The following is a 15,989-nucleotide window of genomic DNA, read 5'->3' as shown; positions in this document are numbered from 1 at the left end:
GTCTGCAGTTTGGAAATCAGTTGATCAGTTTAACTGTTTTCGTGATGGCTCACAAAAATACATATGAGCATTGAAAAGGTACAGGAGAACAACAATCGGGGAAACATTTCTGCAAGCTCCAATCACTGGAACCCAGACAGAAGCATACAAGCTAAGAGACAGCTACACCAGGCTTCAGCGGGAAACCATACAGATCTCCTGGGAAGGGCTTCCCTCTCTGAATGCGGCTGCCTGTCCACGGGATGCTCTGGGCCCAGGCACCTTGAGTCCTCCAACTGGAAAGACATAGAAAAACGCCTCCACATCCCATTAAAATGCCCAAAGATTTAGCCAAGGCTCCTATGAAGCGATCTGCTGTCTTCATCCAGGTAAGGGCAACTGCACATTTTAAGACACTGAGATCGTGGGTAAATCCAGGTGGGACTGAGATGCAGGAGCTCCAGCACACACACTCCTGTCATTGGAAGATGAACGCGGTACTTCTTCCTGCACAAACAGACCCTGCCCTCTGGCCTCGGGCCTAGAACATGATTCTTTTGCAGTTGCTGTTGGGGAAGAGGCCCTTGGGCTTTAACCTGCGAACGGCCTCCCTTAAATGCTTGGGCTGCAGCGGGGGCGTCTCTCCCCACATCTCACACACGTCCAGGGCCTCTTCCACCACCTCTCCGACAAAGACCTTGGCTATTCCAGCCATGGCAATGGCCGCGTTCTCAGACACCGAACCGCCAGTGATAGCCCGCATCAGACCCGCGATGCGTGCTCTCGGGAAAGCTGACCGGCGACACACTTCGTAGCGGGACAGCTGCTCCTCAGACATGGCAGACAGCAGGGTTGTCATCCTCTGAGCCTCCTCTGCATCCACGGTGGGCTTCCTCTCCTTCTTGCCTTTTGTATGTGTTTTCCGTCTTTTGGCTGCAGGAGGAGCTGAGGCTGAGGCCTCATTGTCACCTTCTGGGAGGTCCATGACATCCTCACTCCTGAGCTCACCTTCCTGATCCCTGGGTTCTTCCGAGTTCCCATCTAGGTCCTCAGGGATTCCATCCTTCTTGCTGCCCTTCAGACCTCGGGGCATGGCGAGCATCTCAGCAGACACACCTGTTTGCCTGCCGGTCTCCATGGGTGAGATTCAAGCCTGCTCCGTGACAGCAGCTGTACAGGCAGAAGTTCCGGCTGGGGTGGTTTGATTCTGGATCTGCGATGAGAACCTTTCAGAGATTTTAGCTGCCGTGCTTCTGCTGAGCCAGTTTCGCCGTAACCGGACACGGCTCCCGGCCTCCCCTTCCCACACACAAACACACACACACTGAATTTTCCCACTTCCACAATGTGAAGAAACTTGTGGAAGGAGAGTATGTTAGTTTTAGGTCAATGCAGAACGAATTCTCACCAATTTGGGATATTTAAAACAAACACCAGCTCACAGGTCAGAAGTTCTGCTAGGCCAAGTGACCGCCTCCTGCTCAGAGTCACACGAGGGACCTCCAGGATGGGTCTGGCTGTGTGGTCGTCGCCTCCACCCGAGAAGGGTCTGGCTTCGATCCGATTCGAGTTGGTGGCAGAATTCAACAATGCCTTAGGGTTGTGAGCCCCAGGCCCACTTGTTGGTTCTGCCGGCTGCCGTGAGGATGCTCTCAGCTCCTACCCGTGTTGCCCAGGACTCGGCTGTGAGGCCCCCTGGGTGTGCACAGCCAGTGCTGGGGAATCTCCCACAGGGGAGCGTACTCACAGGGGGGTTCAGTCCTCCCTTACAAAGGGCTCAGATGACTGAATTAGACCCAGCCCTTAGCAGCCATTGGTTCAGGATAGCCCTAATCTAATCAGGAAGTTGGGCCGGCACATCAATTCATGCTTCCGCCCACACCCAAGGGAGGGGCAGACACAGGGCGAGTCTCTGAGGGGCGGGAAATGCAGGGGGCATTTCAGAATTCAGTCTCCTTCACAGAATCGCAAAGTTCACATTTCACAACAGTAAAGAAACTATTTACAGTAAAAAATGAGACATTTTACGAAGTTGAGCATTAGAAAACTTCGATGTCTGAGAAAAAAAAACTCTCTAACGCACAGGGAAACAAGCGGTTTATCAAATACTCTGAAAATAAAATGGGCTGGGTGAGGGAAACGTGAAAATATTATTTCAATTTTATTTTACGTCATTTTATCTTAGTTTAGTTTGGTTTATTTGTTTATTTCTGAGACAGAGTCTCGCTCTGTCCCCCAGGCTGGATTACAGCGGCCCGCTCTCAGTCCACTGCAGCCTCGGCATCCTAGGCTCAACGGATTCTCCTGCCTCAGCCTCCAGAGCGGCTGGGACTAAATGTGCGCGCTGCCACGCCGGGCAAATTTTTGTATCTTTTCAAGTAGAGACGAGGTTTCACCATTTTGGCCAGGCTGGTCTTGAACTGCTGACTTCAGGTGATCTGCCCCACTTTGGCTTCCCAAAGAGAAGGGACTATAGGCGTGAGCCACCGCGCCCAGACTATGAGAGTTTCACGCTGAAGCCCGAAGCTGCTCTGCCTTAGGATTTTTCCTGAGTTTTACTTTCTTGTCAGGATGAGTTGCTAGTTCATCTTTCCTGTTGGATCTTCTAGAAAGGCATTACTGATGAGATTATGGCTTTCTCACAAGAAATACTACTTTGGTGAAACTCTATTGAAATTATCAGTACCTTCAGTTTCCAATACTTATCAAGTACAATAGTTGAACGTGGCATGGTAGCTGAAAGGGTAAGAGGCAGAATTTGGCAGACTCCGTTTTTTTCAGTTTCGATGGTTTCAGGTTTTTTGGTTTCAGCCAAACTAAAGAATGTCCTCACGAGCTGTCAATTCACAGGTCACTACAGAGAATTTTTGAGACGGAATCACAGGGTAATTTTTGGCGTATGATCTGTGAGCTGTGCTGGGAAGGTTCACGCTGATTCCATAATAAATCTCGGGTTTTTACTCTATAGCGAAAAATTACTCTTTTCCATCACGAAGGTAAAGCAGAGTATGTACAAGTAGAGTGTGGAATAACTTTGTCACTCGTGACGAACCGACTTGGTCCAATAGTTTAACGACTTCTCCAATGTCTCCGTACTCAGGTTTGATTTTCTGAGCGGATCATCGGTAGAATGAATAAAATCAAGAATCCTCTAAGGCAATGTTTGGAACTAAATTTCAGTGTCTCCGGAAGCACTGGAAAAGTCACCACGTGTAGCGACAGTGAAGTATCAATGGGCTCTCTCTGTGTCCTTTAAACCGCCCATATGATCGTTACAAATGGCGGCTTGAGGAAAGGTGGTTTTGGAATTGGTTTCTCTCTAGTCTTACATGATGTATCTATACTATATTGCATTATAATGCAGGAAAGGGTCACTTGCTGACATAAAGCACAGCAGGCAGGAATAGAAGAGTCAACTTAGGGGGAAAAAAAGTGCTTTGTGATTTCATTTTGATGTCTGCAGTTTGGAAATCAGTTGATCAGTTTAACTGTTTTCGTGATGGCTCACAAAAATACATATGAGCATTGAAAAGGTACAGGAGAACAACAATCGGGGAAACATTTCTGCAAGCTCCAATCACTGGAACCCAGACAGAAGCATACAAGCTAAGAGACAGCTACACCAGGCTTCAGCGGGAAACCATACAGATCTCCTGGGAAGGGCTTCCCTCTCTGAATGCGGCTGCCTGTCCACGGGATGCTCTGGGCCCAGGCACCTTGAGTCCTCCAACTGGAAAGACATAGAAAAACGCCTCCACATCCCATTAAAATGCCCAAAGATTTAGCCAAGGCTCCTATGAAGCGATCTGCTGTCTTCATCCAGGTAAGGGCAACTGCACATTTTAAGACACTGAGATCGTGGGTAAATCCAGGTGGGACTGAGATGCAGGAGCTCCAGCACACACACTCCTGTCATTGGAAGATGAACGCGGTACTTCTTCCTGCACAAACAGACCCTGCCCTCTGGCCTCGGGCCTAGAACATGATTCTTTTGCAGTTGCTGTTGGGGAAGAGGCCCTTGGGCTTTAACCTGCGAACGGCCTCCCTTAAATGCTTGGGCTGCAGCGGGGGCGTCTCTCCCCACATCTCACACACGTCCAGGGCCTCTTCCACCACCTCTCCGACAAAGACCTTGGCTATTCCAGCCATGGCAATGGCCGCGTTCTCAGACACCGAACCGCCAGTGATAGCCCGCATCAGACCCGCGATGCGTGCTCTCGGGAAAGCTGACCGGCGACACACTTCGTAGCGGGACAGCTGCTCCTCAGACATGGCAGACAGCAGGGTTGTCATCCTCTGAGCCTCCTCTGCATCCACGGTGGGCTTCCTCTCCTTCTTGCCTTTTGTATGTGTTTTCCGTCTTTTGGCTGCAGGAGGAGCTGAGGCTGAGGCCTCATTGTCACCTTCTGGGAGGTCCATGACATCCTCACTCCTGAGCTCACCTTCCTGATCCCTGGGTTCTTCCGAGTTCCCATCTAGGTCCTCAGGGATTCCATCCTTCTTGCTGCCCTTCAGACCTCGGGGCATGGCGAGCATCTCAGCAGACACACCTGTTTGCCTGCCGGTCTCCATGGGTGAGATTCAAGCCTGCTCCGTGACAGCAGCTGTACAGGCAGAAGTTCCGGCTGGGGTGGTTTGATTCTGGATCTGCGATGAGAACCTTTCAGAGATTTTAGCTGCCGTGCTTCTGCTGAGCCAGTTTCGCCGTAACCGGACACGGCTCCCGGCCTCCCCTTCCCACACACAAACACACACACACTGAATTTTCCCACTTCCACAATGTGAAGAAACTTGTGGAAGGAGAGTATGTTAGTTTTAGGTCAATGCAGAACGAATTCTCACCAATTTGGGATATTTAAAACAAACACCAGCTCACAGGTCAGAAGTTCTGCTAGGCCAAGTGACCGCCTCCTGCTCAGAGTCACACGAGGGACCTCCAGGATGGGTCTGGCTGTGTGGTCGTCGCCTCCACCCGAGAAGGGTCTGGCTTCGATCCGATTCGAGTTGGTGGCAGAATTCAACAATGCCTTAGGGTTGTGAGCCCCAGGCCCACTTGTTGGTTCTGCCGGCTGCCGTGAGGATGCTCTCAGCTCCTACCCGTGTTGCCCAGGACTCGGCTGTGAGGCCCCCTGGGTGTGCACAGCCAGTGCTGGGGAATCTCCCACAGGGGAGCGTACTCACAGGGGGGTTCAGTCCTCCCTTACAAAGGGCTCAGATGACTGAATTAGACCCAGCCCTTAGCAGCCATTGGTTCAGGATAGCCCTAATCTAATCAGGAAGTTGGGCCGGCACATCAATTCATGCTTCCGCCCACACCCAAGGGAGGGGCAGACACAGGGCGAGTCTCTGAGGGGCGGGAAATGCAGGGGGCATTTCAGAATTCAGTCTCCTTCACAGAATCGCAAAGTTCACATTTCACAACAGTAAAGAAACTATTTACAGTAAAAAATGAGACATTTTACGAAGTTGAGCATTAGAAAACTTCGATGTCTGAGAAAAAAAAACTCTCTAACGCACAGGGAAACAAGCGGTTTATCGAATACTCTGAAAATAAAATGGGCTGGGTGAGGGAAACGTGAAAATATTATTTCAATTTTATTTTACGTCATTTTATCTTAGTTTAGTTTGGTTTATTTGTTTATTTCTGAGACAGAGTCTCGCTCTGTCCCCCAGGCTGGATTACAGCGGCCCGCTCTCAGCCCACTGCAGCCTCGGCATCCTAGGCTCAACGGATTCTCCTGCCTCAGCCTCCAGAGCGGCTGGGACTAAATGTGCGCGCTGCCACGCCGGGCAAATTTTTGTATCTTTTCAAGTAGAGACGAGGTTTCACCATTTTGGCCAGGCTGGTCTTGAACTGCTGACTTCAGGTGATCTGCCCCACTTTGGCTTCCCAAAGAGAAGGGACTATAGGCGTGAGCCACCGCGCCCAGACTATGAGAGTTTCACGCTGAAGCCCGAAGCTGCTCTGCCTTAGGATTTTTCCTGAGTTTTACTTTCTTGTCAGGATGAGTTGCTAGTTCATCTTTCCTGTTGGATCTTCTAGAAAGGCATTACTGATGAGATTATGGCTTTCTCACAAGAAATACTGCTTTGGTGAAACTCTATTGAAATTATCAGTACCTTCAGTTTCCAATACTTATCAAGTACAATAGTTGAACGTGGCATGGTAGCTGAAAGGGTAAGAGGCAGAATTTGGCAGACTCCGTTTTTTTCAGTTTCGATGGTTTCAGGTTTTTTGGTTTCAGCCAAACTAAAGAATGTCCTCACGAGCTGTCAATTCACAGGTCACTACAGAGAATTTTTGAGACGGAATCACAGGGTAATTTTTGGCGTATGATCTGTGAGCTGTGCTGGGAAGGTTCACGCTGATTCCATAATAAATCTCGGGTTTTTACTCTATAGCGAAAAATTACTCTTTTCCATCACGAAGGTAAAGCAGAGTATGTACAAGTAGAGTGTGGAATAACTTTGTCACTCGTGACGAACCGACTTGGTCCAATAGTTTAACGACTTCTCCAATGTCTCCGTACTCAGGTTTGATTTTCTGAGCGGATCATCGGTAGAATGAATAAAATCAAGAATCCTCTAAGGCAATGTTTGGAACTAAATTTCAGTGTCTCCGGAAGCGCTGGAAAAGTCACCACGTGTAGCGACAGTGAAGTATCAATGGGCTCTCTCTGTGTCCTTTAAACCGCCCATATGATCGTTACAAATGGCGGCTTGAGGAAAGGTGGTTTTGGAATTGGTTTCTCTCTAGTCTTACATGATGTATCTATACTATATTGCATTATAATGCAGGAAAGGGTCACTTGCTGACATAAAGCACAGCAGGCAGGAATAGAAGAGTCAACTTAGGGGGAAAAAAAGTGCTTTGTGATTTCATTTTGATGTCTGCAGTTTGGAAATCAGTTGATCAGTTTAACTGTTTTCGTGATGGCTCACAAAAATACATATGAGCATTGAAAAGGTACAGGAGAACAACAATCGGGGAAACATTTCTGCAAGCTCCAATCACTGGAACCCAGACAGAAGCATACAAGCTAAGAGACAGCTACACCAGGCTTCAGCGGGAAACCATACAGATCTCCTGGGAAGGGCTTCCCTCTCTGAATGCGGCTGCCTGTCCACGGGATGCTCTGGGCCCAGGCACCTTGAGTCCTCCAACTGGAAAGACATAGAAAAACGCCTCCACATCCCATTAAAATGCCCAAAGATTTAGCCAAGGCTCCTATGAAGCGATCTGCTGTCTTCATCCAGGTAAGGGCAACTGCACATTTTAAGACACTGAGATCGTGGGTAAATCCAGGTGGGACTGAGATGCAGGAGCTCCAGCACACACACTCCTGTCATTGGAAGATGAACGCGGTACTTCTTCCTGCACAAACAGACCCTGCCCTCTGGCCTCGGGCCTAGAACATGATTCTTTTGCAGTTGCTGTTGGGGAAGAGGCCCTTGGGCTTTAACCTGCGAACGGCCTCCCTTAAATGCTTGGGCTGCAGCGGGGGCGTCTCTCCCCACATCTCACACACGTCCAGGGCCTCTTCCACCACCTCTCCGACAAAGACCTTGGCTATTCCAGCCATGGCAATGGCCGCGTTCTCAGACACCGAACCGCCAGTGATAGCCCGCATCAGACCCGCGATGCGTGCTCTCGGGAAAGCTGACCGGCGACACACTTCGTAGCGGGACAGCTGCTCCTCAGACATGGCAGACAGCAGGGTTGTCATCCTCTGAGCCTCCTCTGCATCCACGGTGGGCTTCCTCTCCTTCTTGCCTTTTGTATGTGTTTTCCGTCTTTTGGCTGCAGGAGGAGCTGAGGCTGAGGCCTCATTGTCACCTTCTGGGAGGTCCATGACATCCTCACTCCTGAGCTCACCTTCCTGATCCCTGGGTTCTTCCGAGTTCCCATCTAGGTCCTCAGGGATTCCATCCTTCTTGCTGCCCTTCAGACCTCGGGGCATGGCGAGCATCTCAGCAGACACACCTGTTTGCCTGCCGGTCTCCATGGGTGAGATTCAAGCCTGCTCCGTGACAGCAGCTGTACAGGCAGAAGTTCCGGCTGGGGTGGTTTGATTCTGGATCTGCGATGAGAACCTTTCAGAGATTTTAGCTGCCGTGCTTCTGCTGAGCCAGTTTCGCCGTAACCGGACACGGCTCCCGGCCTCCCCTTCCCACACACAAACACACACACACTGAATTTTCCCACTTCCACAATGTGAAGAAACTTGTGGAAGGAGAGTATGTTAGTTTTAGGTCAATGCAGAACGAATTCTCACCAATTTGGGATATTTAAAACAAACACCAGCTCACAGGTCAGAAGTTCTGCTAGGCCAAGTGACCGCCTCCTGCTCAGAGTCACACGAGGGACCTCCAGGATGGGTCTGGCTGTGTGGTCGTCGCCTCCACCCGAGAAGGGTCTGGCTTCGATCCGATTCGAGTTGGTGGCAGAATTCAACAATGCCTTAGGGTTGTGAGCCCCAGGCCCACTTGTTGGTTCTGCCGGCTGCCGTGAGGATGCTCTCAGCTCCTACCCGTGTTGCCCAGGACTCGGCTGTGAGGCCCCCTGGGTGTGCACAGCCAGTGCTGGGGAATCTCCCACAGGGGAGCGTACTCACAGGGGGGTTCAGTCCTCCCTTACAAAGGGCTCAGATGACTGAATTAGACCCAGCCCTTAGCAGCCATTGGTTCAGGATAGCCCTAATCTAATCAGGAAGTTGGGCCGGCACATCAATTCATGCTTCCGCCCACACCCAAGGGAGGGGCAGACACAGGGCGAGTCTCTGAGGGGCGGGAAATGCAGGGGGCATTTCAGAATTCAGTCTCCTTCACAGAATCGCAAAGTTCACATTTCACAACAGTAAAGAAACTATTTACAGTAAAAAATGAGACATTTTACGAAGTTGAGCATTAGAAAACTTCGATGTCTGAGAAAAAAAAACTCTCTAACGCACAGGGAAACAAGCGGTTTATCGAATACTCTGAAAATAAAATGGGCTGGGTGAGGGAAACGTGAAAATATTATTTCAATTTTATTTTACGTCATTTTATCTTAGTTTAGTTTGGTTTATTTGTTTATTTCTGAGACAGAGTCTCGCTCTGTCCCCCAGGCTGGATTACAGCGGCCCGCTCTCAGCCCACTGCAGCCTCGGCATCCTAGGCTCAACGGATTCTCCTGCCTCAGCCTCCAGAGCGGCTGGGACTAAATGTGCGCGCTGCCACGCCGGGCAAATTTTTGTATCTTTTCAAGTAGAGACGAGGTTTCACCATTTTGGCCAGGCTGGTCTTGAACTGCTGACTTCAGGTGATCTGCCCCACTTTGGCTTCCCAAAGAGAAGGGACTATAGGCGTGAGCCACCGCGCCCAGACTATGAGAGTTTCACGCTGAAGCCCGAAGCTGCTCTGCCTTAGGATTTTTCCTGAGTTTTACTTTCTTGTCAGGATGAGTTGCTAGTTCATCTTTCCTGTTGGATCTTCTAGAAAGGCATTACTGATGAGATTATGGCTTTCTCACAAGAAATACTGCTTTGGTGAAACTCTATTGAAATTATCAGTACCTTCAGTTTCCAATACTTATCAAGTACAATAGTTGAACGTGGCATGGTAGCTGAAAGGGTAAGAGGCAGAATTTGGCAGACTCCGTTTTTTTCAGTTTCGATGGTTTCAGGTTTTTTGGTTTCAGCCAAACTAAAGAATGTCCTCACGAGCTGTCAATTCACAGGTCACTACAGAGAATTTTTGAGACGGAATCACAGGGTAATTTTTGGCGTATGATCTGTGAGCTGTGCTGGGAAGGTTCACGCTGATTCCATAATAAATCTCGGGTTTTTACTCTATAGCGAAAAATTACTCTTTTCCATCACGAAGGTAAAGCAGAGTATGTACAAGTAGAGTGTGGAATAACTTTGTCACTCGTGACGAACCGACTTGGTCCAATAGTTTAACGACTTCTCCAATGTCTCCGTACTCAGGTTTGATTTTCTGAGCGGATCATCGGTAGAATGAATAAAATCAAGAATCCTCTAAGGCAATGTTTGGAACTAAATTTCAGTGTCTCCGGAAGCGCTGGAAAAGTCACCACGTGTAGCGACAGTGAAGTATCAATGGGCTCTCTCTGTGTCCTTTAAACCGCCCATATGATCGTTACAAATGGCGGCTTGAGGAAAGGTGGTTTTGGAATTGGTTTCTCTCTAGTCTTACATGATGTATCTATACTATATTGCATTATAATGCAGGAAAGGGTCACTTGCTGACATAAAGCACAGCAGGCAGGAATAGAAGAGTCAACTTAGGGGGAAAAAAAGTGCTTTGTGATTTCATTTTGATGTCTGCAGTTTGGAAATCAGTTGATCAGTTTAACTGTTTTCGTGATGGCTCACAAAAATACATATGAGCATTGAAAAGGTACAGGAGAACAACAATCGGGGAAACATTTCTGCAAGCTCCAATCACTGGAACCCAGACAGAAGCATACAAGCTAAGAGACAGCTACACCAGGCTTCAGCGGGAAACCATACAGATCTCCTGGGAAGGGCTTCCCTCTCTGAATGCGGCTGCCTGTCCACGGGATGCTCTGGGCCCAGGCACCTTGAGTCCTCCAACTGGAAAGACATAGAAAAACGCCTCCACATCCCATTAAAATGCCCAAAGATTTAGCCAAGGCTCCTATGAAGCGATCTGCTGTCTTCATCCAGGTAAGGGCAACTGCACATTTTAAGACACTGAGATCGTGGGTAAATCCAGGTGGGACTGAGATGCAGGAGCTCCAGCACACACACTCCTGTCATTGGAAGATGAACGCGGTACTTCTTCCTGCACAAACAGACCCTGCCCTCTGGCCTCGGGCCTAGAACATGATTCTTTTGCAGTTGCTGTTGGGGAAGAGGCCCTTGGGCTTTAACCTGCGAACGGCCTCCCTTAAATGCTTGGGCTGCAGCGGGGGCGTCTCTCCCCACATCTCACACACGTCCAGGGCCTCTTCCACCACCTCTCCGACAAAGACCTTGGCTATTCCAGCCATGGCAATGGCCGCGTTCTCAGACACCGAACCGCCAGTGATAGCCCGCATCAGACCCGCGATGCGTGCTCTCGGGAAAGCTGACCGGCGACACACTTCGTAGCGGGACAGCTGCTCCTCAGACATGGCAGACAGCAGGGTTGTCATCCTCTGAGCCTCCTCTGCATCCACGGTGGGCTTCCTCTCCTTCTTGCCTTTCGTATGTGTTTTCCGTCTTTTGGCTGCAGGAGGAGCTGAGGCTGAGGCCTCATTGTCACCTTCTGGGAGGTCCATGACATCCTCACTCCTGAGCTCACCTTCCTGATCCCTGGGTTCTTCCGAGTTCCCATCTAGGTCCTCAGGGATTCCATCCTTCTTGCTGCCCTTCAGACCTCGGGGCATGGCGAGCATCTCAGCAGACACACCTGTTTGCCTGCCGGTCTCCATGGGTGAGATTCAAGCCTGCTCCGTGACAGCAGCTGTACAGGCAGAAGTTCCGGCTGGGGTGGTTTGATTCTGGATCTGCGATGAGAACCTTTCAAAGATTTTAGCTGCCGTGCTTCTGCTGAGCCAGTTTCGCCGTAACCGGACACGGCTCCCGGCCTCCCCTTCCCACACACAAACACACACACACTGAATTTTCCCACTTCCACAATGTGAAGAAACTTGTGGAAGGAGAGTATGTTAGTTTTAGGTCAATGCAGAACGAATTCTCACCAATTTGGGATATTTAAAACAAACACCAGCTCACAGGTCAGAAGTTCTGCTAGGCCAAGTGACCGCCTCCTGCTCAGAGTCACACGAGGGACCTCCAGGATGGGTCTGGCTGTGTGGTCGTCGCCTCCACCCGAGAAGGGTCTGGCTTCGATCCGATTCGAGTTGGTGGCAGAATTCAACAATGCCTTAGGGTTGTGAGCCCCAGGCCCACTTGTTGGTTCTGCCGGCTGCCGTGAGGATGCTCTCAGCTCCTACCCGTGTTGCCCAGGTCTCGGCTGTGAGGCCCCCTGGGTGTGCACAGCCAGTGCTGGGGAATCTCCCACAGGGGAGCGTACTCACAGGGGGGTTCAGTCCTCCCTTACAAAGGGCTCAGATGACTGAATTAGACCCAGCCCTTAGCAGCCATTGGTTCAGGATAGCCCTAATCTAATCAGGAAGTTGGGCCGGCACATCAATTCATGCTTCCGCCCACACCCAAGGGAGGGGCAGACACAGGGCGAGTCTCTGAGGGGCGGGAAATGCAGGGGGCATTTCAGAATTCAGTCTCCTTCACAGAATCGCAAAGTTCACATTTCACAACAATAAAGAAACTATTTACAGTAAAAAATGAGACATTTTACGAAGTTGAGCATTAGAAAACTTCGATGTCTGAGAAAAAAAAACTCTCTAACGCACAGGGAAACAAGCGGTTTATCAAATACTCTGAAAATAAAATGGGCTGGGTGAGGGAAACGTGAAAATATTATTTCAATTTTATTTTACGTCATTTTATCTTAGTTTAGTTTGGTTTATTTGTTTATTTCTGAGACAGAGTCTCGCTCTGTCCCCCAGGCTGGATTACAGCGGCCCGCTCTCAGCCCACTGCAGCCTCGGCATCCTAGGCTCAACGGATTCTCCTGCCTCAGCCTCCAGAGCGGCTGGGACTAAATGTGCGCGCTGCCACGCCGGGCAAATTTTTGTATCTTTTCAAGTAGAGACGAGGTTTCACCATTTTGGCCAGGCTGGTCTTGAACTGCTGACTTCAGGTGATCTGCCCCACTTTGGCTTCCCAAAGAGAAGGGACTATAGGCGTGAGCCACCGCGCCCAGACTATGAGAGTTTCACGCTGAAGCCCGAAGCTGCTCTGCCTTAGGATTTTTCCTGAGTTTTACTTTCTTGTCAGGATGAGTTGCTAGTTCATCTTTCCTGTTGGATCTTCTAGAAAGGCATTACTGATGAGATTATGGCTTTCTCACAAGAAATACTACTTTGGTGAAACTCTATTGAAATTATCAGTACCTTCAGTTTCCAATACTTATCAAGTACAATAGTTGAACGTGGCATGGTAGCTGAAAGGGTAAGAGGCAGAATTTGGCAGACTCCGTTTTTTTCAGTTTCGATGGTTTCAGGTTTTTTGGTTTCAGCCAAACTAAAGAATGTCCTCACGAGCTGTCAATTCACAGGTCACTACAGAGAATTTTTGAGACGGAATCACAGGGTAATTTTTGGCGTATGATCTGTGAGCTGTGCTGGGAAGGTTCACGCTGATTCCATAATAAATCTCGGGTTTTTACTCTATAGCGAAAAATTACTCTTTTCCATCACGAAGGTAAAGCAGAGTATGTACAAGTAGAGTGTGGAATAACTTTGTCACTCGTGACGAACCGACTTGGTCCAATAGTTTAACGACTTCTCCAATGTCTCCGTACTCAGGTTTGATTTTCTGAGCGGATCATCGGTAGAATGAATAAAATCAAGAATCCTCTAAGGCAATGTTTGGAACTAAATTTCAGTGTCTCCGGAAGCACTGGAAAAGTCACCACGTGTAGCGACAGTGAAGTATCAATGGGCTCTCTCTGTGTCCTTTAAACCGCCCATATGATCGTTACAAATGGCGGCTTGAGGAAAGGTGGTTTTGGAATTGGTTTCTCTCTAGTCTTACATGATGTATCTATACTATATTGCATTATAATGCAGGAAAGGGTCACTTGCTGACATAAAGCACAGCAGGCAGGAATAGAAGAGTCAACTTAGGGGGAAAAAAAGTGCTTTGTGATTTCATTTTGATGTCTGCAGTTTGGAAATCAGTTGATCAGTTTAACTGTTTTCGTGATGGCTCACAAAAATACATATGAGCATTGAAAAGGTACAGGAGAACAACAATCGGGGAAACGTTTCTGCAAGCTCCAATCACTGGAACCCAGACAGAAGCATACAAGCTAAGAGACAGCTACACCAGGCTTCAGCGGGAAACCATACAGATCTCCTGGGAAGGGCTTCCCTCTCTGAATGCGGCTGCCTGTCCACGGGATGCTCTGGGCCCAGGCACCTTGAGTCCTCCAACTGGAAAGACATAGAAAAACGCCTCCACATCCCATTAAAATGCCCAAAGATTTAGCCAAGGCTCCTATGAAGCGATCTGCTGTCTTCATCCAGGTAAGGGCAACTGCACATTTTAAGACACTGAGATCGTGGGTAAATCCAGGTGGGACTGAGATGCAGGAGCTCCAGCACACACACTCCTGTCATTGGAAGATGAACGCGGTACTTCTTCCTGCACAAACAGACCCTGCCCTCTGGCCTCGGGCCTAGAACATGATTCTTTTGCAGTTGCTGTTGGGGAAGAGGCCCTTGGGCTTTAACCTGCGAACGGCCTCCCTTAAATGCTTGGGCTGCAGCGGGGGCGTCTCTCCCCACATCTCACACACGTCCAGGGCCTCTTCCACCACCTCTCCGACAAAGACCTTGGCTATTCCAGCCATGGCAATGGCCGCGTTCTCAGACACCGAACCGCCAGTGATAGCCCGCATCAGACCCGCGATGCGTGCTCTCGGGAAAGCTGACCGGCGACACACTTCGTAGCGGGACAGCTGCTCCTCAGACATGGCAGACAGCAGGGTTGTCATCCTCTGAGCCTCCTCTGCATCCACGGTGGGCTTCCTCTCCTTCTTGCCTTTTGTATGTGTTTTCCGTCTTTTGGCTGCAGGAGGAGCTGAGGCTGAGGCCTCATTGTCACCTTCTGGGAGGTCCATGACATCCTCACTCCTGAGCTCACCTTCCTGATCCCTGGGTTCTTCCGAGTTCCCATCTAGATCCTCAGGGATTCCATCCTTCTTGCTGCCCTTCAGACCTCGGGGCATGGCGAGCATCTCAGCAGACACACCTGTTTGCCTGCCGGTCTCCATGGGTGAGATTCAAGCCTGCTCCGTGACAGCAGCTGTACAGGCAGAAGTTCCGGCTGGGGTGGTTTGATTCTGGATCTGCGATGAGAACCTTTCAGAGATTTTAGCTGCCGTGCTTCTGCTGAGCCAGTTTCGCCGTAACCGGACACGGCTCCCGGCCTCCCCTTCCCACACACAAACACACACACACTGAATTTTCCCACTTCCACAATGTGAAGAAACTTGTGGAAGGAGAGTATGTTAGTTTTAGGTCAATGCAGAACGAATTCTCACCAATTTGGGATATTTAAAACAAACACCAGCTCACAGGTCAGAAGTTCTGCTAGGCCAAGTGACCGCCTCCTGCTCAGAGTCACACGAGGGACCTCCAGGATGGGTCTGGCTGTGTGGTCGTCGCCTCCACCCGAGAAGGGTCTGGCTTCGATCCGATTCGAGTTGGTGGCAGAATTCAACAATGCCTTAGGGTTGTGAGCCCCAGGCCCACTTGTTGGTTCTGCCGGCTGCCGTGAGGATGCTCTCAGCTCCTACCCGTGTTGCCCAGGACTCGGCTGTGAGGCCCCCTGGGTGTGCACAGCCAGTGCTGGGGAATCTCCCACAGGGGAGCGTACTCACAGGGGGGTTCAGTCCTCCCTTACAAAGGGCTCAGATGACTGAATTAGACCCAGCCCTTAGCAGCCATTGGTTCAGGATAGCCCTAATCTAATCAGGAAGTTGGGCCGGCACATCAATCCATGCTTCCGCCCACACCCAAGGGAGGGGCAGACACAGGGCGAGTCTCTGAGGGGCGGGAAATGCAGGGGGCATTTCAGAATTCAGTCTCCTTCACAGAATCGCAAAGTTCACATTTCACAACAGTAAAGAAACTATTTACAGTAAAAAATGAGACATTTTACGAAGTTGAGCATTAGAAAACTTCGATGTCTGAGAAAAAAAAACTCTCTAACGCACAGGGAAACAAGCGGTTTATCGAATACTCTGAAAATAAAATGGGCTGGGTGAGGGAAACGTGAAAATATTATTTCAATTTTATTTTACGTCATTTTATCTTAGTTTAGTTTGGTTTATTTGTTTATTTCTGAGACAGAGTCTCGCTCTGTCCCCCAGGCTGGATTACAGCGGCCCGCTCTCAGCCCACTGCA

The 15,989-nt window shown here is 49.6% G+C and overlaps 5 protein-coding genes across 5 annotated transcripts; all 5 read right to left on the bottom strand.

The window, feature by feature from the left end:
- Nucleotides 1-520: 520 nt before the first annotated feature.
- On the bottom strand, nucleotides 521-1,266 carry LOC134729137 (TATA-box-binding protein-associated factor 11-like protein 5). The gene has a single exon (XM_063597004.1). The coding sequence runs from the start codon at nucleotides 1,115-1,117 to the stop codon at nucleotides 521-523; it is 597 nt and encodes a 198-aa protein (XP_063453074.1). The 5' UTR covers nucleotides 1,118-1,266.
- A 2,688-nt stretch (nucleotides 1,267-3,954) lies between these two features.
- LOC134729136 (TATA-box-binding protein-associated factor 11-like protein 5) lies at nucleotides 3,955-4,700 on the bottom strand. Its single transcript, XM_063597003.1, has one exon. The coding sequence runs from the start codon at nucleotides 4,549-4,551 to the stop codon at nucleotides 3,955-3,957; it is 597 nt and encodes a 198-aa protein (XP_063453073.1). The 5' UTR covers nucleotides 4,552-4,700.
- Nucleotides 4,701-7,388: 2,688 nt separating this feature from the next.
- Nucleotides 7,389-8,134, bottom strand: LOC134729135 (TATA-box-binding protein-associated factor 11-like protein 5). Its single transcript, XM_063597002.1, has one exon. The coding sequence runs from the start codon at nucleotides 7,983-7,985 to the stop codon at nucleotides 7,389-7,391; it is 597 nt and encodes a 198-aa protein (XP_063453072.1). The 5' UTR covers nucleotides 7,986-8,134.
- A 2,688-nt stretch (nucleotides 8,135-10,822) lies between these two features.
- LOC134729155 (TATA-box-binding protein-associated factor 11-like protein 5) lies at nucleotides 10,823-11,419 on the bottom strand. The gene has a single exon (XM_063597022.1). The coding sequence runs from the start codon at nucleotides 11,417-11,419 to the stop codon at nucleotides 10,823-10,825; it is 597 nt and encodes a 198-aa protein (XP_063453092.1).
- A 2,837-nt stretch (nucleotides 11,420-14,256) lies between these two features.
- Nucleotides 14,257-14,853, bottom strand: LOC134729141 (TATA-box-binding protein-associated factor 11-like protein 5). Its single transcript, XM_063597008.1, has one exon. It carries the CDS (start codon nucleotides 14,851-14,853, stop codon nucleotides 14,257-14,259), a length of 597 nt encoding a protein of 198 aa, XP_063453078.1.
- Between the last annotated feature and the right edge of the window lie 1,136 nt (nucleotides 14,854-15,989).

This window comes from Pan paniscus, chromosome 16 (assembly GCF_029289425.2).
Source record: "Pan paniscus chromosome 16, NHGRI_mPanPan1-v2.0_pri, whole genome shotgun sequence".
NCBI lineage: Eukaryota > Metazoa > Chordata > Mammalia > Primates > Hominidae > Pan > Pan paniscus.
This window is presented reverse-complemented; position numbering and strand designations above follow the sequence as displayed.

Coding starts and splice junctions, on each gene's coding strand:
- LOC134729137 (XM_063597004.1), bottom strand. CDS start 1,117: ATGGAGACCGGCAGGCAAACAGGTGTGTCTGCTGAGATGCTCGCCATG.
- LOC134729135 (XM_063597002.1), bottom strand. CDS start 7,985: ATGGAGACCGGCAGGCAAACAGGTGTGTCTGCTGAGATGCTCGCCATG.
- LOC134729136 (XM_063597003.1), bottom strand. CDS start 4,551: ATGGAGACCGGCAGGCAAACAGGTGTGTCTGCTGAGATGCTCGCCATG.
- LOC134729155 (XM_063597022.1), bottom strand. CDS start 11,419: ATGGAGACCGGCAGGCAAACAGGTGTGTCTGCTGAGATGCTCGCCATG.
- LOC134729141 (XM_063597008.1), bottom strand. CDS start 14,853: ATGGAGACCGGCAGGCAAACAGGTGTGTCTGCTGAGATGCTCGCCATG.